This window comes from Gopherus evgoodei, chromosome 9, assembly GCF_007399415.2.
Source record: "Gopherus evgoodei ecotype Sinaloan lineage chromosome 9, rGopEvg1_v1.p, whole genome shotgun sequence".
NCBI classification, from domain to species: domain Eukaryota; kingdom Metazoa; phylum Chordata; order Testudines; family Testudinidae; genus Gopherus; species Gopherus evgoodei.
Window position 1 is genome coordinate 24448841 of NC_044330.1, and position 26444 is coordinate 24475284.

Sequence of the window (26444 nt, forward strand, 5' to 3'; positions counted from 1 at the left end):
GCGCAAGGATCTGTTGGACAATCAGTCATTAGTCATGGTAAGGTTGACAAATGGAGAAGCAAAATTTAAATCTCTGACATTTAAATTGAAGATAATCTCAAACGTTTGTGTTTTTTGTCTGGTTTATGGCATCTGTAAGGAAAAGAGGGCTGCAGAAGCATAAAAAAATTACCCTCTGGAGGATTTTGGATTGCTGTGGAGCTCATGTTACCTTTTTTCAGTGCTTCCATAAGTGGTTGTATACAGTAAACATTAAATTAATAGGAATAGGGAACTATGAGATCATAAAGGAGTCAAGCAGCAGCAGCTTTTGCCTGATGTTTCCTATGGCTGTAGCTAAACCACTTATTCTAGGCTATTTTGACAGTTTGGGAGGGGACATAAAAAGAATTTTAGAAAATTTGTGAGGATAAACTTCAGGAGATGGTTAGAGGCAGTTCAGTATCTGCCTCCTTTATTGACACAAGTAATTGGAAACACTGTGCAATGACCTTGGAGGTCACTCAGATTTAGGATGAAGAGCGTTAGTTTAGGTAGGTATGCCCTATGCAGGGAGCCCTAGAGACATTTTAGATGCCTACTTTAGTTAATCAGATTTTCATGACAGTAAACAAGAAAACAATGCTATTAATCTTGGATTACAAGAAGCGTCGGGGAAGAATTAGTGGAACAGAGCAAGGAGATTAAGTCAGCTTTCTTTTCTTCCCCAAGTAGCTATGCTGGATGTTACATGCCTTATTTCACACTCTTTCAAATTAACAAACAAGAAATAGTCCGGGATAGATCCTCATTTAGAGTATATTCCACTGATTTCAACAGAGCTATGCTGATTTACATCAGTGAAGGATCTGTCTCGGAAAACAGAATAACCATGGGATTGGCAAAAGAGATGATCAGTGCACTGATTGTACTGAATCCCTATATATTAATATGAAATAAAAAACACTGTTAGAAATACATGATAACTATTTATCTGGTTAACAGTTACAGCAAAAGAGTGACCTTGACACCTATTTTTATCAAAGGAAACGTATTCAATTAAAACGGTAGTGTCCTAAATATATACACATGGGCACGCACACACAATAAATAATGACAATATTTAATATTGTTATATATTAAGATGTTAAATTATCTTTCAATATTTCTAAACTAAATCACAGTAAATTTTGTATCACCTATATTTTGTTGTTTCAATAAACCACAGCAATATAGACACAGTACACACAACACGAAACAGGATTACATACAGTAATGAAAAGGGAAGATAATCCTTGAAGCAATGATGCAAGAACAAATGTTAACTGCATTAAAAAGTAACACAATACAGTTTAAATCATCAGCAAGGGAAGATTTTTGGGTAATCTCTTAAATACAGCATATAAATCTACAAGTAAGATAAATTGTTTCTGAATTTATGCACTGGAAAGGTCAAATTCTAACCCACTCTCCCAACAGTTTAAGAAATCAGGAAGTATATATACTCATCTCAAATATGTGCTAAGGGCCTGATTCTGCAAACTTCTCCAAGCAGACTGATCCCAAGTGCCCACACAAAGCCACACTAAAGTCAAGTGAAGTGTCTTATTAGGGTATGTATCAGAAAAGCACTTGGAGGAATACTTACAAGATACTCATTGGGATAATTCCACTAGCACACTACTTGAGCATTTCTTAGCTGTTGTGGCAACTTTAAAACCACAAACTAAAACCCTAAATTATTGCTGAGTAAAAAAGATGTTAATTACATTACATTGACCAGTCAATATTTACTGTATCACATACAGTATTACACAATATAGAACTGTTGTAACTATTTACAGTACATACAATGCTATTTTGTGCTACCTACAATATGTAATATTATCATACTATCCTCAAAGTCTTAGGTTTTGTGGACTAATCATTGATTTTTAACTTGCTCTAACAAGGTCACAGAATGTAGTTAATGTTCACATAGAATACTGCCGCAGTGATTAGATCATTCCAACTTCAATTGGAGATTTTATGTTTTAATTTAAAAATTATTTGATCTTTAACTTGTTTTTAGAAGTAATACTTAAACTCTAGTGAGAGGTTACAGAGGTGAACAATTAATTTTTTATTTTTAGTCTGTACATTTGACAGCACTTACCATATAGACAGTTTCCCTACAGTTAAATGTTTTTCTCATTTTATACAGGTGTCACAAAGCAAGATAGAAAAGGATTTAAAATTTAGAAAATGTAAAACCACAAAATTTAGCAGGGGAACTCAGGGGCAGATGCAATAATTGAAACTATTATTTTGTAAATAGGATATGTTTCAAATTGAGTGTCCCTTTTAACATAGTTATCAGAATTTATACAAAAGGAAAATGCTGAATAATCTATATGAAGAGAGACAACATTTAGACTTTTCAAAGGGTGAAAATTCTTTTGTTGACAATCTTATGGCAGTTTTTGTCAGCAAAAAAGTTTAGTTAGTCTTCAATACACATTTTGGATAAAATAATTTATTTATCCTTGTCTATATTGCTCAAAGTATATTAGACATACCTCCCAGTAATACTGCATTTGCAAAAAAAATGCAGTCTTTTATCTCTAATTTCTAATGATTAGACCATATGTATGCAGAAGGCTGAAAAGAAAGGAAGCTTGTGCAAAATGTAGATATACAGTAATTTATAAGTACATTCTACACAACATGCACTAAACAGGTATTATCTTAATGAAAGTAACATGCACACACCAAGAACAGAACAAATGCGGGAGTAAAATTCTGTATTAGACTGTGTGTGAATTCCCAATTATTTTAATGGGAATTACATGAACAGACCCATTACATGTGCTTATGCATTCAAAATTTGGCCTTTGGATTAAAATCACTCAATTAAAGGCATTTAAAGGCTTCATTCTCCTCGAGGTGGATGAAATTCAGCCCTGTATGGAGAGACCACACAAGGCCTATACATGACGCTATTCTAAAGGCTTAAAAAACCTTAAGTGATATGTATGCCTTGAAAGGACTTGTGGCACATGGGTGAATTTCAGCTGGTGACTTTATAGTTCCATGTTATCATTAATGAGCTATATATGTCAAAATATAGACCTGCTGTTTACATATGGTGGCAGGATTAAAAATGTTCACATGACCTTAGCATTTGCAGTTTAGTTATACTACCTTTTGCTGCAACAGCTTGCTAGGTTGAGAAATATCTGCATTGAATTACAATAGTATTATCCAGCACTCTTCTGAGTTACTTTACAATATGGAATATACCAGGAGATCATATATTCTAGGTATTTCTAGAGCACTCCTCACTGTAGAACAAAACACATTGCAGGAGACAAAAGATTAAAATGGAGTAATTCAGAAGAAAATGTGTTGATTACATGTCATCTTAGCACCCACTGTACAGTAGACATTAAATATTTTCTTTTGTAGTATCTTCACAATATTATAAGAACAAGCCACTTACAATAAGCTTGGTCCCGATGCAATTTTAATCTTTACTCTGTGAAAAATCTTCAAGTTCTCCAAATGTAAACTTTATTGAAAAAATAACAGTATAAAGAGACAGAAACGTTATGAATCCTCTTCATTTACAAGTAATGGTTCCACTTCCAATGCCACTAAACTGGGTCTTCTCTTGTTCTGTTTGCGATACATAATAAATTGTGCAGTCATCTGGATATTCTGGGTAAGGAAATGAACAACATGAGATATAAAGATGTCATTTTCTGCTCTTTTAAGAACAAAAAAATTGCTAGACAGGATGAAAACCAGCCATCCATCTAGTCCACCAACCAGTCTCGGGCAGTGATCACTTCAATTCTTCAGGTGAAGGTTCAAAACTCTCTACAGAAGATTACTATGCCTATAATGTTTCTTCCTAGTTAGGTAATGGCTAGTTTATGCTCTGATGCATGAGGGTTTATATCCATATTTTTAATTTGAACTGTGGACATTTCTAAACCATACATGTGTAATCCTTCAAATCCTGCTTCACGTGTTCTCAATTATATCTTACAGCAATGAGTTAGTCAGTTTTACCAGTGTGGTGGTCTGGAAATTTAAGATTACTATCTTGTTGGCAGTATTCAGAATTTTTTAAAGTCCAAGTGACAGAATACATTAAATTCAGATATCCTCAGTTATGATGATCAAATTAATACACATTGGACTGTATCCTGGTGCTCATTCTGACCCCTATATATGTCACCAGTGACTTGCAGCGGTATAAAGAAGCCACAATGACCCCCAGGTGAAAGCTCCAGCACAGGAGCGGTGTATGACTGACATTGCTCTACACTGTACTCCTTCCACCCGTAACCCCAGGCAGAGGGCTATGCTGGGGATGGAACCATAGAGAGCATTTCAGAGGCATGACGGAGAGTGGCCACAGTGCTTTGTAATTGGCCTGGTTTGGGCTGCAAAGCAGCCCATAAGCAGATGAAGGGAGCCTACCATAAATGAGAGCAGCTTTGGGGGCCTGCTCTAACTTACTGTAGGGGCTACTCTGATCCCCAGCCACACCCAGAATCTGGGAGGCACAGAGACAGCTTAAAGATATCTTTGCCCCCGTCCCTCTAGGCCGAATGTTCTGTGCTGTGCCTCCTGGAGGTGCAGCACAGACTCTAACCCCGTATATACAAATTTGCTCACTTTAAAACACTTCTTTCTTAGCATGGTAAAGGGACAGAACCATGAGGAGAGAACCCGGCTTTCCAGTCATTTTGTGCTAGAGGTTCAGTTAAACAATGCATATTTAGTTTCATGTATTAGTATAACAGTAGTGCATCATGGCTCCAACTGGGAGATCAGGGTGCCACTGTGCTAGGTACTAAACACATGCTCAGTAAGAGATGGCCCCGACCCCAAAATAGTTTCCAAGCCAAATAAACAAGACAGAAGGTGGGAGGAGAAACCCACACAGGCACTTGAGAAGTGACTTGCTGTAGGTGACATGGCAGGTCAGGGCAGAGCTAGGAATAGAATTCAAGGCCAACTCCCAGACCAGCGTCTCATCTACTAGACCAGTGGTTTTCAACCTTTTTTTCATTTGAGGACCTCAAAAAAATTTCAAATGGAGGTGTGGACCCCTTTGGAAATCTTAGTCTGTGGACACACCTAGGGGTCTGCGAACCACAGGTTGAAAATCACCGTATTAGACCAAACTACCATTAGTGTTTATATCCAACTTTGAAGGGGTTTTGAAGGAGGAGGTGAAGTGGATGGGATCAGGAAGGAAATTTCAGTCATAGGGAACTGCATGGAAGAGGAAAATTGATACAAGGGGGCATCTGTTTACCAGGTATCTTCACGCACACAGTACAATGCAAGCCCTTATTCACACTGCTTTAGGTAAGATGGTCATACTACCACTATACTTCAAATCCCATTTTACAAATGAAAGAGTTGCTCTGGGAGGAAACCTGGCACATCAGATCTCCACTGGGAACACTTTAAACAAGTTAAAATAACTTGGCTAGTAGACCGTAGCAATGAGACGTTTGAAGCTAAGGCATGCTGCTATTTCAAAAAATGTTATTCCCATAGATGCTTACTGGAAGCTGCGGGTAGGTAGGTAGGCAATTCTCTACATCCTAGGCACAGCCCCACGAATCACCCTGCTTTCCCAAAGCTTTACAATACCCCACCTCTGGAGTCCTTTCCAGCTAAAGACTAGTCAGGATTTCCTTCAGAGACAGTAGATAAGCACTCTTATTCACTGCTGTATTAACATGGGGCTCTCTCCCTGATTAGAGCTGAGCAAGTTAGCCGCATAGCACTTCCGGCTACTGTAGGTCAGGAAACCAAGAGACCAGGATTTTGATAGGACCTCATCCTGCAAGTGTCTGAGCACCTTCTGAAGGTGCTGAGTGCATTAAGAGCTCTTGTGGGACTGAGTCCTTCCACCAGTGTGAATAAGGAGTTACTCCACTGAAATCAGGCCATAGATCTGGGAGTTGGGACAATGGTGAATCTCCTGCATGCCAGCACAGACTATCACACTTAGCCCATGACCATTACCTGCCTGGTGGACTGTTTTGTTTAATGAGATGAAGAACATGGGAAGGAACCAATTCCAAATAACTTGCAAGGTATAATTTCAGATCAATATTTCCAGCACATATTTTTATTACTAGATGCACTTATTTGGGGATGTAAGGAATAAAATTAAAGACCACTAAAGCTCTTTTGTACGGAAGCATGCTTACTGTTCATGTCCATAACTTTCTCAATGAAAACGAAGGCCTGAGCATGCAGACAGCTTGGCTGGCTCACAGCCATACTAAATAGACAGAACCAAGTCTTGGACAGTCACTGTGAACTAATGGGTCAAAAATTTGTTTTCTAAGTATATAAAGATATTAATGTGCAATATGTGATATATGAAACCATCCTGAGAAAAACAGATGCTGAGAGAGGAGAAAGTTGTATGCTCAGTTGGGAAACTGCCCTTGCTGAATTGCCAGGTCAGGCTTAGATTCTCAGCATGATGTAATTGAATTACAACACAATGATGTTTTGCAAAAGTATATAATGAATTCCAAACGGTGGCCTAGCAAATCACAAGAGGCAGGATTGATAAGACTCTGACTATTGTTGCTTAGCTCTGGCTAACTATACTTATTTTTGGCCCTCTAGTAACAATGTAATCTGCAAATAACTACATTTCAATGTAGTTTGCTGACAAAGGCCGGACCTAATGTACTGCATGTCAAATAAAACAGAGATGGGGGGAAAAAAATCTCTGTACTAGGGTCTGTCTAATCTAGGCACAAGGCATTGTTTTGAGGATTGAATTAAAAGGTTCAAATGGGGCTGGTTGGGAGATTTCAAGATGGAAACCTAATGGCCCAATTCTGTCCATCCACATGGGTAGATCTCCCACTGAATTATCTCCAGGGAAATCAGTTAAAGCTGCATCCATGTGTTTGAGAGCAGAACTGGGCATTAACTATTCTAATATTTGGCATTTTATAGTACTTTATGATGAAGTTAAAGTAACTGCACATTCAGCCAAACTCTTATGCCAACCCAACCCTGTACCTCAACCAAAAGCCAGTGAAGTCGTGACTCTTCCAATGTCCCTAAATATGAAACAAACCTGGACCACTGGGAAGAAAGTTCCAGGATCCCAGTTGATCTACAGCAGGGATCCCCACACGGGCACCATGGTGACCGTGGGAGCATCTACATGCGCCCGCGTCCTGGCCGGCGGTTGAGCATCCACTGAATTTCTGCAGCATTTCGGCGGCGACGCCTCTCGATGATGCCGCTTGCTGCTGACAAGCGACGTCATTGAGAGGTGTTGCCGCTGAAATTCGGCGGCATTTCGGCGGATGCTCCGCCCCCGCCACGGTCCTTCGTCTGGCGGGGGCCAGACGAAAAGGTTGGGGACCACTGATCTATAGAGAATGCCCTCCCCCAGCCATTTCAGTCTAGGCACTAGTCTCTTGGCTAACTTCAGCTGCCACTGCAACAGACATATGTGCAAAAATTCTATAGAAGTCAGTTATAGAGTAACTGGCTGACAGGGGAAGCATAATCTTAACCCAGTCAGTTAGAGGTTGGTTGTGTCCCTGCTGCATCCCAACTAATATAACTGTGGATGTTCTCAGAAATTAACTACCAGAAAAGAAATTTAATCACTCAAAGGCAGTGATTATACACAACTGAGACACCTCTTCTCTTCTGAAGATTTGGAGCTTTCTATTCCAACTCCCTCTGTTCCCAACAATCAAGAAAGATCCTGCTTATCTCTTTCTGATTTACTCATGACTGTCTAATGTGGTGTGTGAGTTTGCTAGCATTTTCTGCAACAAACAGTAATGAAGCTCTCTTTGGAAAGCACTTATTTCCATATCTTGAGGATGTCTCAAGGCAGGAGGTCTGCTTTTGTTTCTCCTTTTCTCTTGATTACAAAGTTTCTTCAAATTCCCCAAGCCAGGTTGGAAGCATCTGTTTTCAATATAATTTGAACTGGAGGACTACTAGTAGGATTGGATTCAGACTCTAATCAAGTCAAAACTGAGAAATGAATGTCATGTGCACACAAGCATTGCGATTCTGGGCAAGTTTGTGGCCAATATCAGAGTTCCTCTTAAGAATACATGATGGAAGGGCATGTACAAATATGCAAGTAGCGTACTGTCGTGGTAATCAGCATCAAATTCTGATTTTCCTTTTTGCAAATACAGGCAATTTTATGTTTCCAGCTAAGGCCAAAAATCTCAGGGCTTTGTTTAGGGCACGAAAGCCTTGTATGTCCAAACCAGGGCAAAGAGCCATGAAAGGTAACAGTCTGCTCATGCTAGAAAAATATGTCATCAATAATAGAACTACACCTCTTAATTTCAAATTAGGCAGTTATTCTCAGTAGTGTATTACCACTGTGGTGAAGTTCTGTGTTCATGTTGTGAAGGACCTTTTACTAGAACTTCATGTCTTCGGATGCACAGAGCAGGCTTGACTATCCTGAGTAAAGAAGTGAGTTAGTCAATCTGAAGTTTTAACAATTGAACTGTATACATGCTTTAAAGCTGGTTCTCAGACTTCTTTTCACTCTATCCCAACTTTACACTTTAAATATTGTATCCTCTTCCTCGTTAGTTTGAGCTACTGACGAAGTTCTCAATCCAGACAGGTCAGGAATACCTCCTTTAAATGCTGATGCTTAGAGAAATGAAAGCTGGAAAATCCAGGCTCTGAGTTCCATACAATTAGATGGTTTGGAATTCTGTATTGACTCAATTGTTGGGATCTCAGTAGAAGCCAATAATCCACAGAACCTTTCATTTAATATTAAGCAGGGAGGGCCTTGTGTACCAAAACTCATCCTACAGTTCTACTGTGTGCAGTTGCTTAAAGTAGTACAGTAATGGAAGACGTTAGTTCACATGAAACTATTCTGCTGTGACAAAACCAAGGCTACATCTACACTACTGTGGTAAGTCGACCTACATAAGAACATAAGAATGGCCCTACTGGGTCAGACCAAATGTACATCTAGCGCAGTATCCTGTCTTCCGACAGTGGCCAGTGCCGGGTACCCCAGAGGGAATGAACAGAACAGGTCATCATCAAGTGATCCATCCCCTGTCGCTCATTCCTAGCTTCTGGCAAACAGAGGCTAGGGACACCATTCCTGCCCATCCTGGCTAATAGCCATTGATGGACCTATCCTACATGAATTTATCTAGTTCTTTTTTTAATCCTGTTATGGTCTTGGCCTTCACAACGTCCTCTGGCAAGGAGTTCCACAGGTTGACTGTGTGTTGTGTGAATAACGCAGCTGGAGTCAACATACCTTAGGTTGAGTTACCATGGGGTCTACATCGTGGGGGGTCGATGGGAGAAAATCTCCCGTCAATTTATCCTACTCTTCTTGTCAGGGGTAGAATACAGGGATCGACTGGAGAGTGATCTGCTGTTGATTTGGTGGGTCTTCACTAGACCCGCTACATCGACCACTGGTGGATCGATCTCAGAGCGTCGATCCGGGCTGTAGTGTAGACCTGCCCCAAGGCTCCTCCTTGGATGTGTTACACTTAAATTCATAAGGCTACTAAATAGGAGCCCAAATTCAATTTTAAATGGGCTGGTTTTCCTACAACTTGCTGTATTCTTTGACTGGCTTTATAGACAAAACATGGAATTTTAACTGGCAAGGATAATGGGGTAGGTAGTTATACAGATGGTGAGTGGTAAGACCAACAAATATGTTACCATTCACTAGACTTATGAAACAAAGGCTCAATATTGTTCAACAATTTGCAATCAATAAGAACAATCATCTTCCTAGAATGAGTTCATATATATAGCAATAACTAGCAGACTGGAAACGCACACAATACAAATCCTAATTAAGAGAGTTCATTTAAGACCAAGTTCTTTCTGTCTGTTACAGCAGCCTGGCACGCTAACCCATGTTGTAATGTGCGCTATTGTGCATGATTCTTCAAGCATAGTAACTGACTTTAAGATACACTTAAATGCATGGGTGCATATGTTTCTGCCCCTGGTGATGCACTCAGTTTTATGGGCAACTGCGCTGTATGTTCACTACATATGTTTTCAAAAATATCTTAATATGCTTCATGTTTGTCCTTTACTTCTAGATGAGTCTGGAAATAAACTAATTTAAGATACCTTTAAAAATGGGCCAGTTTGAGTTACAGTCTGGCTTGTGCACTTGGAAATACTTTTTGTGCGTTTCTCAGATATTAAACATACATTAGCCATGCACAAATGGGAGGGCCATTGCACACGCCTTAAACTGAAAATTTGGTCTACTGTATATTGATTACAAAAAGTAAAGCTATCCAATGTAGCTTTAATTTGGATACTTTATTCAGATTTACTGGCCCTCTTAGAAAACAGGGCAAATCATTTTAAAAAAGATGATGTTTCACAATCAGTTTAGATGCAGAATAAAAATCGTATAAACTACCAATTCAATCTCAAATTATCCAATATTTATAAACACACATCTGAGAAACTCTTCCTCTAACTGAAAAAGGATACAAAAATATCTAGAAACAGAACTCCAAAGCTCCCAATGAGCCATGGAAGATGGTGCAAAAAATAAAGGTTTCTGAGAGATTCAGCTGCAGGCATCTTTAAAACAACGCTTAATCCATAAGTACAGTTTCCCATCATGGCTAATGCAAACAGCAGGTAAGATGTGCCTTCCGTGGATCTTCTTTGGAACTACAAATAAATATAAGAAAAATTTGATAGGAAAATAAAAGTTGTCACATATATTACAGTGACCAATTATAGATATTTTTCCGTTATTTTACTTTCTAACATGCCCCCACAATTTCACTTATTCTTTTCCAGCTAGAAAACATTTACCTATGGTTCTAATTCTTCTGCTTCCATTAGATCTATTACTTTTTGCATGAGAATAATCAAAATCAGTAGTAATGTGCATAGTTCTGGGGAATAATGCATGTTAACTCCTGTAGCTGCAGAGCAGAATGGGACTCTAGCGCATTATAAAATGTTACTGTTTATTTCTTCAGAAATCTGTTACTCCTTCACTTTCTCCAGTGGAGCATTTTGAAAATGCTGTAATAGCTTAGTTCAGAGAGGCCTGCTGGACTGGAAATAAACTGCAGTTCACTGTGCCAAGTCTTTTTCAATGTAAGATCAAAATGCATTCCAATGCCTGTTGTTCTCTGCATATATAAAATCTTTCATTCATTGATATAGCTAAGTTTGAGTCACAGGAAATTTTGGTAAAAGTCATGAACAGGTCACGGGCCATAAATAAAAATTATGACTTTTACCAAAAATATCCCTGACTAAATCTACTTCTGGGGCCCCGCTGCTCCGGGAAACCCCTGCTGGGGAGTGGGGGACCTGCTCTAGTGCTGGGGGTTGACTGCCCCCCGGCTGCTGCTGCCAGGGACTGCTCTCTAGATGCTGCTCTGGCCGCCCAGGGACTGCTGCTGGTCGGGCAGTTCCTAGGGCACCCCCAGGACCACTGTTAAGGCGCTCCTCAGAGCCAGCCACACTGGCGGCTATTCTGCTGCCTGGAGCCACAGCAGTGGCTGGTGCAACTGGCCCCAGGACAGCCCCAGGGACAGCTGCTCAGATGTTCCATGGGGCTGCCCCCAGGACCAGCTGCTGCTTGTGTAGTCCCTGGTGCCAGCTGCCTGGAGCTGCCCGAGCAGTGGTTGGTTCAGCTGGCTCTGGGGTGGTGCCCAGGAGTGCTGCTCAGGTGCTCCCTGGGGGCCACCCCCAGGACTGCTGCTCAGGCAGTCCGCAGGAACAGCCATACCGGCCAGTGCTCGGGCGGTCCCCAGAGCCAGCTGGCCCTGGGCCTCCCAAGCAGTGGCTGATGCAGCTGGCCCTGGGGACCACCAGAGCAGCTAGGCATGGGTCACTCCAGCAGTGGCCGGTGCTGCTGGCTGTGGGCTGCCTGAGCAGCTGGCCCTGGGGCTAGCTGCTCAGGTGGCCTGGAAGTCAGACGCACCAGCCCCTGCCCAAGTCACGGAGGTCATGGAAACACATGGAATCCATGACTTCTATGACCTCTGTGAAAGAATTGCAGCCTTATTGATTGACAGCAGGAAGATTATGAAATCAATAATGGGATCTTTGAAGTCACAGTGGATTATGTTTTAAACTCATTGTACTCTATAAAACCCTCTACATTGTTTACTTACTTATTTAGTAGAGAACACTTGGCAATCTAGAGATATAAACTGCATGTTTGCTTTTCATGTGCAATGCATGCCTCTGCCTCAACCTTATAAATTCAGATCTACTTCTCTTGTCCACTCTGAAAGCTCTGCATCTTCCTGGAATCTGCACCTCTCTCTTTTTTTGGGAAAAACAGTTTTCCTTCCTTGCCTCTTCTTATTTCAGATAGTCCCAAATGCAAAGTTCAGATTTCAAATGGAAATGGAAGTTTGTGTTCAGTGAGAGGAAGATTCCAGTGCATCAAGCAACAGGAAGCACCATGCAATTTAAGTGAACTTTCTGAAAAATATACTTACGTTTTTATAGAGCTGGGGAAATCTAGATCCCAAGTAAAACATGCAAGATACATAGCCACAAATGAAGCCTGACATTTCCATCATACCAAGAGTGTTCTGAAAAACCAACAATAGCACAAAAAGATTTTGGTTAAAAATGTTTTTTAGCATTTCAAAGGGTTTTAACTTGCAGTTTATCTTTCTCTCAAGGCCTGCATTATGGCCACTGGTTTTATGGAAAGGGACTGGACCAGAACTTCCTTCAAAGCAGTTCAATGCTGCTGTAAATGGCCAAAGAGGTGACTGCTAGAAAGAGTTTGATCTTTATCTCAGAGTGGTGCACATCAGAAGCCAAGCTAGTGACAAGCAAGAGTTGGGATTTAAATGCTAAATATTAATGCAAAATGCATCTATTCTCAACAGTGAAATAGCTAGGTTTGGTGACTAAAGTCAAAATTAAGAACTACAGCAATGGCCAGTGAAAAGTTAAGCACACTGTGGCAAGAAAGTGGGAAACTTAATGAATTTTCCACTGCGTTCAACAGGAATCATGTTAGTTTCCCCACTCTACTATATTTTGAAAATAAGAGGCTTCCCTGCTGAGCAATGTAGTTTGGATCACTGTATAGGTAATAAACCAGCACTATTATGAAGATCAGCAAAATGATGGAATATACACTTCCAGGGTGCTGGAACAATTTTTGTGTGTGTGCGCATGTGCTGAGAGACATTTAACCAAACTGTAAACCATGTATATAATGGAAGCCACATCAAGCCACAGGCAGCACCCCCAGTTCCAGCACCTATGTACCCCTCAACTCTCGTATTAGGCAACAGCAGATACAATTTTTTAAATTTATTAATTATATGGAGATATACCTATCTCATAGAACTGGAAGGGAACTTGAAAGCTCACTGAGTCCAGTCCTCTGCCCTCACAGCAGGATCAAGTACCGTCCCTGAAAGATTTTTGCCCCAGATCCCTAAATGGCCCCCCGCAAGGACTGAATGCATAACCCTGGGTTTAGCAGGCCAATGCTCAAACCACCGAGCTATAAACCTTCCCACATCAGAGGGTAAACCTGGGTTTCCAGTCTCCAAATGAGTGCCTATGTTATCTAGTATCGATGAGAAGGTGCATTTATCTGTCACTCTAATTTACTACAGAGTTGTGTCTCCTAATATATCTCCATTAATAAGATAAAGTGCATCTTAAAAAGCGTAAATTCATAGCTTGCAAAATTCAAAAGAGGGACAGTATCTTCTCAGACTCCTGCCCCTACTCAGGAGAAGGGATATTGCATTACATGAACGATGCTCTATTAGTTTGCACTAAGTCATTACTTCCTGTACATCTTTTTCCTCAGTAGGCAGGTACAATAGAAATAATGCAGGAGTAGTCTAGATCTAGGAATGGCATTAAGAAATATTCTCGGATTGGGAGAACTGTGAGATTACGGTCCTCACTTTTTTGAAGGAAAATCTAACCAGGTTGGGGAGGGGAGATTCAGGCAAGAAAAAGAGTCTGCCTTCTTTCAGAAGATGCAGAAGTATTTCTTTAGGTACAAACTATGAAATTCCAGTACAATGCAAGCTAAAAGCTTGCATGAGCGCACTCAAGATTTCTTTAGGATTAAAAATAACTCAATTCACTGTGATAGATTTTAATGTTTCAATTAATATTTTCAGGCCACAAGTTTAAAAGAAAACAATAGTAATTTTTACTACTGCCTTAAATGATTACAAAAAAAAATCAGTTAATTAATATATGTAGCTAAACATATTAATTACAAATAATTAAAATCATTTCAGAATTTCCACTCATATAAACTGGAAAGCTGTGTAATGCTTAATTAGCTGCATTTTAATAATAGCATCTGGAAATACAGCCTGATGTCAAATATCAAGTCAGGAAGACTGAATTGCAAGACATCTCCACAGCTGTTTTTAGGCAATTTCTATATTTTTGGGGTGGGTGTTTGGCATGTATCCTTCAAACAAATACCCATAATACCGCGCACGCAATTTCTAAAGCAATTAGGATCATCATACAAATTCCTAAGAAAATTTTGGTAAGCATATCCACAATCCTTATGTATAGTCTTTTTGTGTAGGGGGGAGGTTAACTAAAAAAAACAAATTACCTTGCTAGTTTCCAGCACAGTACTCTGGTCTTGGTGTCGTAGCAGTAGCTGACTCGGTAAAATTACACACAATGTTATACACATCAAGACCCAGGTCACACAGAAATTCTTCAGGTTTATGCTGCCTACCATAAAATACAGTAAGCTGATAAATGACTTCTTGGCTAGTAACATTGCTATTTGCAACATCTACACGTGAAGACAAGTTTCACATTCAGTCCACTTTTTAAACTAGCTCCTACTAATACTTTCAGGTTTAGCTAGTACAATAATCAAAAACCAGCTAAATACAACGGAACAGAACACTTTCTTTCCATGAGTATTGACTGAACACCCCAAATATGAAGACATTTGGAATATAAATTTCATTCCATTTGTCCCAAAGGCTTTGCTGTTAATAGAGGCTCATCCAGCAAAGCACTTAAGTACATGATTAACTAAGCATATGAGTGGTCCCACTCAGGTCAATGGGACTACTCATGCTTAAAGTTAAGCATGCGCTTATGTGACTTGCTGGACTGGGGCTATAGTCACCTATAAAGGATTTCAAAACAGCAGAACAAAATATAAATAATTCAGTAGATAAAGTACCTCCCGTATTATAATACAGTAGTGCCTACAGGCTCCAGATGAAAGCAGCACTCCACTGTGCTAGAAGCTGTACTGATATACAGTAAGAGAAAATCCATGCCCTATGAGTTTGCAGTCCCAGACAAAGGACATATTACTATTGCCATTTAACTGATGGGCATCTGAAGCACAAAGACTAAGGCCCGGATATTTAAAGATATGTAGCTGGTGCTACACTCCCACTGACTGACTGTCAATAAGATCTAAGCTCTTAAATCCCTTTTGAAAATGAATCAAGTCTCATAAATCAATTAGACATTGCAATATTGAGTGCAGCACCAGCTAAATACCTTTAAATATCTGGCCCTAAACAACTTGTCCAAGGTCACGCAAGAGTCTGAGGTAGAGCTGGGAATTGAATCCAAATCTCTGGAGTCACACACCACCACCTTAACCTCAAAACTATCCTTCACCTTCTAGTTAGGCATGAGTGTGACTGAAAAGAAGCACAGCAGCCGGAACTGTGAATTTTCTTTTCTTTTATTTTATTTTTGTAAGGTTATAAAATAAAAACAAGGAAAATCAGAGCTAAGGACACACAATGTAATCTTAATCTTGATATGGTTAGATATTGCATGGATTTAAGAGCAGTTCCATATCTGCTGCCCTTGGTTCTTTATTCAGCTGGGCACGTCTAAGTTGTAACTCTCCTTTTCATCACCTTTGTTAGACCTTTGGTTTTTTTATATTTTGACTTTAAAATGTTATTATTGATATGGTCAGGTAATATGCTGTTCTTCCTGAGCTTTTACAATTTGAACAGAACTTTGACTGTTATTGAAATATAAATGGAAGACTCAAAATTTTTCAAGATTAAACATTAATAATGTATAATAATAATAATTGGACATATACCTATCTCTAGAACTGGAAGGGACCTTGAAAGGTCATCAAGTCCAGCCCCCTACCTTCACTAGCAGGATCAAGTACTGATTTTTGTGCCAGATCCCTAAGTGACCCCCTCAAGGATTGAACTCACAACCCTAGGTTTAGCAAGCCAATGCTCAAACCACTGAGCTGTCCCTCCCCCCTATAATTATTGGCAGGATTTTATGAAGCAATTCAAGTAATTTCATTCTTTTTCCATTGGATCTTTTTCACTATGTATAGTTACACACACAGAACACATGAAAATGTCAAGATATTTTATGCAGTTAGCAAATACAAAATAAAAAGTCCAGCTTTGATCAAAATTAGGGAAACAAACTGAACAGAGCCTAATAGAAAGAAATGCAAGCTTTCAATCTTCTTTTTACATATGCTTAGATAGTTTTACTATCTACTTTCAGCTAAGGAATAAGCTAAAGCAAGCAACTAGATTCTACAAAGTTTATTGCATTTTTTAAAAACACCTATATAAAGTGACAGTCTTACATAGAAAATACTCACAGCTATTACAGTACTTTGCCAACTAGGAATATGTAACAAATTCTGAATAGACTAGTTGAATTTAGGGACAAATATCAATTACTCTCCAAAAATGGTAAGTCATGCCCTAAGGAGGAAGAATGGGATTTTCACAGGGGCCTAAGAACACTTTAACTGGGATTTGGGGGCTCACCTCCATTTAGACCTCTCTGAAAACTCATACCTCAAAGTTCAAGAAAAGTATATCAAGGACCAAAGTATTCCACTTCATATTGTGGTAAAGGAATTAATTGTTGAAAATCTTACATTTTGTCTTCTGATTCTTGAGCTTATAGTAGGCAAACTGTGAGATCACAATTATGTCCATGTTAACATAAAAGATGGCAGTGACAATCTAAAAGAAAACATAAGATGCACCTTCTTATACATTCAACAAAACAGGACAGTCTTTTTGGAAATGATTTACATGATGTAGAGAACACACAGATGATAAGTGCCAAAATTTTGCAAAAAAGCTGTTTAGGATACAAACCAAGTTAGATTGCTGCAGTATACTGTAGTATATTTTTACAGTAAGGCAAATTCCTGGTCCTTAGACCTGAGGCCGCATAGAGCTTGAGCTATGCAGTACAATTACTGCTACAACAGTAAAGGTTTAAACAAATTTTAAAGGAATGTGGAACAATCCCTATCTGGTCTAGGTATTGAATACCTTCCCTTGCCCAGAGATGTGTGTCTGTCCCACCCGGGAAACCAGAAGTTCACTTAGGAAGGCTGTGGCACGCTCACTGCCTCCCCCATACTAAAAGCGTGTGGTTTTCTTTCCTGCTGTTTCCCAGTTGGGGAGGCAGAATGAGTAATGCTGCCTGAAAAGGGATCTTCTGGCTGACAGCTGCAGAACTGTGTTATAAATGGAAATTAGTCTCCACCCAGTCCTGGTCTCCCTTATGGCCTGTGACAGCTTTCCAGGTTATGAAGCATGCTTTAAAAAAAGTAAGAAGGGAAGGTAGATCAGTAAAGACTGAAAAGATTGCAGATCCAGCTGAAGTATCATTGGTATTTTTCACAGAGAAATCTTCCTATTCCTGCAATAAAGTACCCTTTTCAAGTTATTCATGGATAAAACCATTATTTGACCTAGTTCCTTTCCCTTACTAATAGACAATTGACCAAGGAAAAGGGGTGAGAGCTTTAATTTAAAAGGTAATCAATGGAATCTCCATCACTGGAGATGTTTATGAGCAGGATAGACAAACACCTATCAGGGATGGTCTAGAGCAGTGGTTCCCAAACTTGTTCTGCTGCTTGTACAGGGAAAGCCCCTGGTGATCCAGGCTGGTTTGTTTACCTGCCACGTCCGCAGGTTCGGCCTATCGCGGCTCCCACTGACCGTGGTTCGCTGCTCCAGGTCAATGGGAGGTGCTGGAAGCGGCGGCCAGTACGTCCTTCATCACATGATGCTTCCAACAGCTCCCATTGGCCTGGAGCAGCGAACCGTGGCCACTGGGAGCCATGATCAGCTGAACCTGTGGACGCAGCAGGTACACAAACCAGCCCGGCCTGCCAGGGGCTTTCCCTGCACAAGTGGCGGAACAAGTCTGGGAACCACTGGTCTAGATAACACTTAATCCTGCCTTGAGTGCAGGGGACTGGACTAGATGACCTCTTGAGGTCCCTTCCATTTCTATGATTCTAACTTAGAGAACTGGTCTGAAATCAACAAGATGCAATTTAATAGAGCCAAGTGCAAAGTACTTCACTTAGGACAGAAAAATCAAATGCACAAATACAAAATGGAGAACAACTAGGTAGGCAGTAGCACTGCAGAAAAGGATCTTGGGTTATAGTGGATCACAACTGAATGTGAGCCAACAGTGTGACGCAGTTGTGAAAAAAACTAATATTCTGGGGTGTATTAACACAAGTACTGTATATATGACAGAGGAAGTAAATTTTCTGCTCTTCTCCGCACTGCTGAAGTCTCAGCTGGAGTACTGTGTCCAGTTTTGGGGTCCACACTTTAGGAAAATGTGGACAACTGGAGACAATTCAGAAGAGAGCAACAAAAATGTTCAGAGAGTCTGACCTATAAGGAAAGGTTAAAAAAAACACTTGATATGTTTGAGAAAAAAAGCCTGTGAGGGACCTGGTAAGTCTTCAAATATGTTAAGAGCTGTTATAAAGAGGACTGTGATCAATTATTCTCCACGTCCTCTGAAGGTAGGAAAAGAAATAATTGGCTTAATCTGCAGCAAGGGAGATTTAGGTTAGATACAGGAAACGCTTTCTAACTGTAGGGACTGGAACAGTAACCAAGGGAGGTTGTGAAATTCTCATCAAGGTTTTTAAGTACCAGTTAGACAAACATCTGTCAGAGAAGATCTAGGTATAGTTGGTCCTGCCTGGGTTGGGGGATGGACTAGATGATCTCTCAAGGTCCATTTCTATTATTCTAGAACAATTTGATTTTGTTGTTAGACTACAAAAAGTTAATTGACTCCACTCACTCCCAACTTGACTTATTAGGGAAACTTCTTTGAAAATTAACTGAAAAATTAAATAAAATAAAGCCCATTTAGTCTACTTAAATGCTTAATTGTGTGAAATGGTTTATGCAATACAAGTAACAGTATGAAGGGAACTAGCTGGTGATACAGAATCACTCCTACTGTGCTAACGAAGTCACACAATACAACTTTATAAAAGGGTGATAGATACTAGAAAAAGAAATTCTCTCTGCAACAGCTAAAAAGATATATTTTCAAAATGATAAATCATCGGTAGAAAAGCTGATTACCTGAACTGGTAGTTGATTTGTTAAATAACAGCCTATGAAATTTGTAAGGTCCCCACCAATCCAACACAGCAAAAAGCCCAGAGAGAGTGCTTGGTCCACTTTTCCATTCTGATAAGCAACATAAAGTTGACTATGAAAAAAAAAATTCACAAGAGATGCAAACATGAAATGTTTAACTTCTTTAAATACATTTTACTTTAAAAAAGCCCAGTCATGAGGAATTTCCTGTAGAGGGACTAAGTGACTGAACTAGTATTTTGAAATAAAATAAGTCCAGCTCAATATTTCTGATTCTCTTAAGCTTAGAAACAAAAGGCTCAACCCTGTCCCCAATACTGCTTGCTTCTATTTTTCCATGTTCTGTTTTCCATGGCATGGAGTGAAACACAGCATTTGTTGGACAGCAGAACCAAGCTATTAGTGTTTGATGTACACTGCTGTAGTAACCATCTTTAGTAAGGCTGGAACTAGAAAAACATTCACATTTAGCAATAAAATGGCTATGGATACACAAAGCTTCTATGACAGAGGGGATGAGAGTCTATTAGGCAGATGAATGCAGTGCTCACCAATGTCACAGTTTTAATGTAAAGATGCCTTTCAAATAATATTTCAGAGACTCAAAGGCTCAAAATGGTTTTATTCTTCATCATTTCCAGACACCCTTTACTAGTTCAGTAACTAATATTCTCCATATGTGGACAGATTTTTTTTTATTTGGACTTGATTCCATTTAGTTGAGACATTTTCACCTACTCAATTCCTGCCATCCCCTGCCTGCATAAGCACCTCACACAGCACTGCAGAAATGCTGACTGACACTCTGTTTTTGACCCTTTCTCGGTCCCAGTGTCCATTGACTAGGAGCAGCAGGACAGTATGTGTGACATAACATGTGGTTTAAATAAATATTAGTCCACTCTCCACTAAAGACGGCAGGTGTGTGCACATATTCAAGCGTAAGGGAGATGAGTGAGGGTGACATAGTCCATGTACATTACCACTTATATCCCTCAGCTGTGTGGGGAAAAAACCCACCCCCCTGAATGACGAATGTTTGGCTGGCAGAAGTGGTAGTATGCACAGTATTATGTTGGTAGGAAAGCTTCTCCTGCTTACATAAAACCACCTCTGGGAGCGGCATTAGCTATTTTGTCGATGGGAGAGCTCTTTCCTATTGGCACAGAGTGGCTATACGAATGATCTTACAGTGGCGCAGCTGTCTTGGTGTCACTGTAAGTTCGCTAACCTAGACATGGGGCCTTATTCTCATTTGCTCTCAGGGGCAGAGATTTGTGTCAGATTGGCACAACAGAATAAGTACATCAAGGTCTTTTGCCAACCACCAAATACTGTTCTAAACATGAACATCATACTACTTTGGCATATGCTATTATGCAGATGGAAACAGAAATGTATCCAAGATCAACTTAAAAAAAGCAGCTTTTGAAAAAGGCTTCAGGCAAGATTACTCGTGTGAATTTGAAGACTGCTTAAGATTTTAAACTTACGGTAGTGCAGCAAACAGAAAACAGACAATGGAAATCAGCCCTATGACAACACTCCAGTACTCCCACGCATTTTCTACACATTCTTCCAAGAGATGCCAAATCCATGGTGTTCCATTTATACACAATCTCCTATTCTCTACTGGAGAGATATTGAAAGCATGTGTATACAGCTGAGGAGCCATCATTCAAGTGCTGAGATTCAATTTCAGAAGTTTATTTTTGGCTCTGTTTTCACCCCATGCAAATCCGCAAATCCGTTTAGCAATGCTGAATATCCTCTCTCTCAAAAGACCTCCACATCCAGACGGATGACTTGATATAGCAGATATTTCCAATCTTATAAATGAACCTGCCAAATTCAATGACACAAAATACAGCCAGTGTGACTATATCAATTTAAAAGACCAAATCAACGTTTTCTGTAATTTGGCCACAGGAAACATTGTTTGGGAACATAAAGTCATACAATAAAACTGCAAATACAGACTCTAATCCATAATGCACTTGCTTATATTTACTGCTTAGTAAAAAAGGCAAATGGCATTGCCCAGAACCAGGTATTACACAGGCAGATACTGTACAGGTTACTCCACACAATGTACAAATGCATAATCCTAATGTACATTACCTGTGGCATTCTAGTACCTGGATCTGCCTTTGGTAGAGACTGACAGTTGTGCAGTGGTGCCAAACTTTAATATATCTGTAATGTGAAAAAATTATACACTAATCAAGCAACTCACTTTTCCTTCAGACCAAAGCCAGGTTTTGAATCGAGGCCTCTTAGGGTAAGATTAGCCCAGTGAAACAGTGGGCTACCAAATACTCTTTTTAATGATAATGGGTCAGATTGTGAACCCCTCATTCATATGAATACCCACAAAGACTTCAATGTAACTGCTCGTGTAAGTATTGCTTATCAGTGCAAATAAGGGCTTCATATTCTGGCTCTCTGATATGTGTATGCATTAAAAAAAAAGAAAAGAAAAAATCTGTTACAACAGAATTTGTTCATGATGTCAGATAATTAAGAGTAGAATTCTGTTTAAACTTGGTCTGGAGTCTAAATAACAAAATATTGATTTCTTGTAACTTTCCAAATAAGTCCTCCTGAATATATTTATTTGAATCAGGCCACAAACATCATACTCCTAATGGATTTCTAAAAATTGTTTTCCCTTTATTATAAATTTGGCAAGTTTTATATTGCTGTATTTCAAGTAAAATACCCAATATTTTAAACTTTTTTGTTGTTGTTTGCTTCAGCTGGTAAGTTACATTTCTTACTTGAAAGGCTCAAGAAACATCAGTTTTTCTAAACACAAATAAGGCATGCCTCAGAACTGAGTAAAATTAAAACAAAGAGCTTTCAGGAAGTACAAGTTTATTTTCAACATGCCACTGACCAAGTATCATGGAATGAACTAGAAAACAAGCTTTCCAAGAGTGTTGTGGAGGTGTCAGTAGCAACTCCAGAGTGAAGCCTACATGAAGATACCACAGATACAGGGTATGAAATCCATATATCATACATGTGGGAGTGGGCCTGGGAGGGGAATTACATGCATCAGCACCACCCTGATAAATCTTACTTTTAGGTTAATGACAAAATTTCATGAAAGTCATTTCAGGTTTCTAGAGATTTTATACACACACTTCCAAGTGCATAACGGGAATAATTAATATCTGTGTGAGAGCACACTCTTCTGCTACAGGTAACACAGAACCATGTTAGATTATGTAGCCAGTCTGTAAGGGATTGGGTTGAAGCTGTTTTTATAATACAAGAAGGTATTTTCAATGTCTTTTGAAATCTTACAGGTTGATGGCATAGAATGAATGCTGTACATTATAAAACTGGGATTAGCTTTACCCTTCCAGGGCCTGTTCTATACTTTCATGAGACCTCTGGTAGCTGTCTCATCATAATGTGGTGCAGGCTGGGGTATCACATTGCAGACGGAGCTGGATAACCTTGTAGGGGAATTGATGTCACAGGACTTATAAAAAAAATACAAAAAAATGTTGACATTATACTGAATTCCCCATTTAAACTGGCTAGTGAATGGTTCAGCACTTATTGCTGAAGTTACTCATCTTTGTAGCCATTTCTGCAAGTCACTTTTAAAGTTTAACAACTGTGTGTGGATGGTTACAGGGGAGACAGGCATGTTTTAGATACACTTGCCCGATCTTGCACCACTGAAGTCATGGACCACATCAATTGTTAGGCATGACGCCAAGGGCAATTATCTTCAATCATCCAAAAAGTATTATTGTTACGATAGATGCTTACATTTTGTAATGGTTGGTTAACAAGTAATGATCTGTGCACCTACGGCACCCATATAATCTGAACATTTAGCTATCAGATTCCATTTCTCACAATGCCTATTTCACAGATCTGTAGAATGGGCTAGATAAATGAGCAATTTGATTAAACACTGTTCAAAACTATGGTTCCAATGCTGTACATCTATGTGGGTATTGAGTATAAGCAAGTTAATAAGGACACAGTCACCTGACGTCATTGTATATTAACCTGCCCTCTTCCACCATGGTGCCTCCCCCACCCTACCGCCAACAAACAAACAAACCTGCAGCCATTACAGAAAACCAAACACTTCAAAAGGTGGTGGAGACTACATGGGCCACAAACACCTCCCAGGTGAATTAAATCTTTGTCTTTAGCCTCTTGCCACACAACACATTTAAGGCATGTGGTTATTCAGGGATTATTTTTACTTAACATTTACATGGTACCCTAACTTCAGTTTTGGAAACTTCTGTGAATTTATTGCAATAATTGCTTGTTTCTCTTAAAGCTCCACCTATTGGAGTAATTTTGCACAGTGCTTTGCAACTCTAAAAGTCATGACGACAAAATTGTCAGCTCTGTTACACGCTGGGACCTCTGTATGCTATCCACCCAGCCCTATTTGCTATGACAAAGATCTGGGGAAGGCTTAAAACCCACATTCTTCTGTTGCTGCTGGGATCTCACTATTCCTAGGCCAGGGTCAGTGTCCTTTTGTTCCTTTCTGGGGTTGTTTTAACTCATTTCAGTGTTGCACAGGGAAATACACTGTAATGAACAAACTCTCATATCTATTATGATGGTGGAATATTGCAGGGTTTCCTGGGCTCAGATCAGTTTAGTCCACTTGAGGACGCTCATACACCTTTTCTTCCCTTCTGCACAGAAATTTTAAACTTTTTCCAACAACTTCTCATGAATTTACTTTTTTCATTAGCTTCCTCAAAACTGACTACGTTCCCTGAGGAGAGACAAGAGGATAAGGAGATAGGTACAACAGAAAGAGAAAAATGTGTTTTTGAGTCACCAGTGATAATAAAAGGAAAAGAAAATGTATGGAGGCATCAATCTTTTGCTTTCATCACAACTCTTTATGTGCACAACCCTGTATTTCTGTAAGAAGGTAAAACAAAAAAAGTTTCCTCTAAATATTTTACTGGCTTTTCGTTTAAGATTACTGTACATATTGTAGTTACTGCGATTCAGTCCTTGGAAATATTCTAAATTACATTCTGTTTCTACCATAATGAATTACTTAGACTAAAGTACTCAGGTCTCAGAAAGACATGTAATAAGGGCTTGGCTACATGGGGAAATTGATCAGAAGAGCTACTGTGCTTTAACTTCCCACCCTACCTTATCCCAGACAACTTCCCTAGGTAGACAACCCTTAAGATTATATTGAAGAGAGGAAGGCTAGTCTTGTAGTAATGTGGCTGTATTAGGACTCAGGAGATCTACCATAAACTTCCTGTGTCCCCTTGGGAAAGATGCAGGCAGGAAAATTTTCACAAGTGGCCACTGAGTTTTGAGTGCCTCTCTTCTTGGATGCCAAGTAATGAGACTCCCTTACAGGTGCCTGACTATGAATTTATGGGTTTGAAAGTGGTCCCCCCCTCACTTTCAAATAATATTGACTAAAGACAGCTTGAGACTTTGGAAGGGAAAAATCAGTTGCACAATATTTGTATTTATGTATTCCTAACAAAATCAGTGGAACTAGTCTACGTGATAAGACTTATGACTTATTTCACTCACTTGATCCTATTTTATTCCTACAACTCTTTAATGTTCTTATTTTCTTTAAATAATCCTTTAACTGGTTGCATGCTCTCAACATGGATGATTGTCTTTAGGATCAACAATCAAATATGTATATCACATTTGAAAAAAAAACCTATTTGTTTTTTCAGTACAGAGCTCCCAGTTTATCCTGGTAAAATTCAGCTGGAGAAATAAAGTCAATTTTTGAAAGGGGACAAGCCATCCAGGAGCAAGGTGAGCAGTAGCAGCATGTGGGCTAAATGGCCATCTCACAGGTACATTGAAAGACTGAGAACGCTGGGTGTAGGTCAAACACAAGCTGCCTAAATCCATCCCAGAGGTCCTTGCCTTGGTTCTCAGTCTTTCAAAGAAATGGAATTCTTCAAAGATGCCACCAGGGGAGCTGGCATAATAATGTATGGAGGTGGTTATTAAACTTTTTTTGTATTGTGATCCACTCGGAAACAATCTTGGCAATATCACTCTCCTAATCCCGAGCCCGTATCTTCCCCGAGGCAACTACAGTATTGGGTCAGAAGAAGAAAAAGTAATGAGGATGTATTAAACATCAGCAAATGAAAATAATTTAACTTTAACCTAGATGCTGATGTTATTTTGTTACACACACTTCATACCAGAGCTCTCTCTATTTCCAGTCTCTGAGGAGGACCAGAACTTTACATTTAGTTCATGAACTCTCCTTCAATTTGCTCTGCCCCCATGTGCATTTGCTGCTCCTCCCTTCAATATTTATTCCGTGCCCTCTGTAAATGTGATCAGTTGAATTTACACCACAGAGGCCAAAGAAAGGTAAGAGGCAGTCATGTATGGCCAGGGCCACAGGGAGATCAAAGTGGAGCTGAGGGGAAACAAACCCAAGAGGCGGGCAAAACAAAGCACCAATCCGGCAATAGCTACCCAGCTTCCTACCAGGAAATCATCGGGCAAAGGGAGGGGGAAGCTCACGGGCCTTCGCCTGTTACCTAGCTCACCAGGAGGTCCCTTCTGGGAGCAAAAAGTCCCTATGAAGAAGGAGGGGAGGAAGTGAACCTCAAAAGCACAGTAAAGAGCAGGATCCCTGGGGCTGCCCCCCAGCTGACCCCCCCTTGCAGACAGGGATCCCTGGGGCCGCCCCCAACTGACCCCACTGCCGATGCGGGGATCTCTGCCCCCTAACTAGCCCCACTGCCTACAGGGGGATCCTTGGGGATGCCCCCCAACTGACTCCACTGCCTACGCGAGGACTCTGGCCCCGTACCCTCACAGCCCAGCGCGAGAGGGTCCCCCTGCCGCTCCCTGTCCCCGCCCGCCAGCCCCTCACCTCCGCGGGCAGCGGGGGACCGCTAACCTGCCTCTGCCGCCCCATCACGCCTGCAGCGCCAGGCCCAGTCCAGCGTCCTGCCAGCAGGCCCGGCCCACAGGCCGCTCCCCCAG

General features: G+C 40.1%; 1 protein-coding gene across 8 annotated transcripts; it reads right to left on the reverse strand.

Annotated features, from left to right (window-relative positions):
- Positions 1–1081: 1081 nt before the first annotated feature.
- SLC66A1L (solute carrier family 66 member 1 like) lies at positions 1082–26444 on the reverse strand. Of its 8 annotated transcripts, none has more exons than XM_030575711.1 (10): positions 26332–26404; positions 22803–22929; positions 21558–21632; positions 20930–21278; positions 19419–19548; positions 16928–17015; positions 14624–14748; positions 12501–12596; positions 10516–10701; positions 1082–3669 (listed from the first exon to the last, which is right to left on the reverse strand). In XM_030575711.1, exons 4-10 carry the CDS (start codon positions 21112–21114, stop codon positions 3568–3570), a joined length of 912 nt encoding a protein of 303 aa, XP_030431571.1. In that variant the 5' UTR covers positions 21115–21278; positions 21558–21632; positions 22803–22929; positions 26332–26404; the 3' UTR covers positions 1082–3567. The 8 variants fall into 8 exon arrangements, with proteins under 8 accessions (XP_030431571.1, XP_030431573.1, XP_030431572.1 ...); XM_030575713.1 differs by having other exon boundaries at positions 26359–26373; XM_030575712.1 differs by lacking the exon at positions 22803–22929 and having other exon boundaries at positions 26332–26420.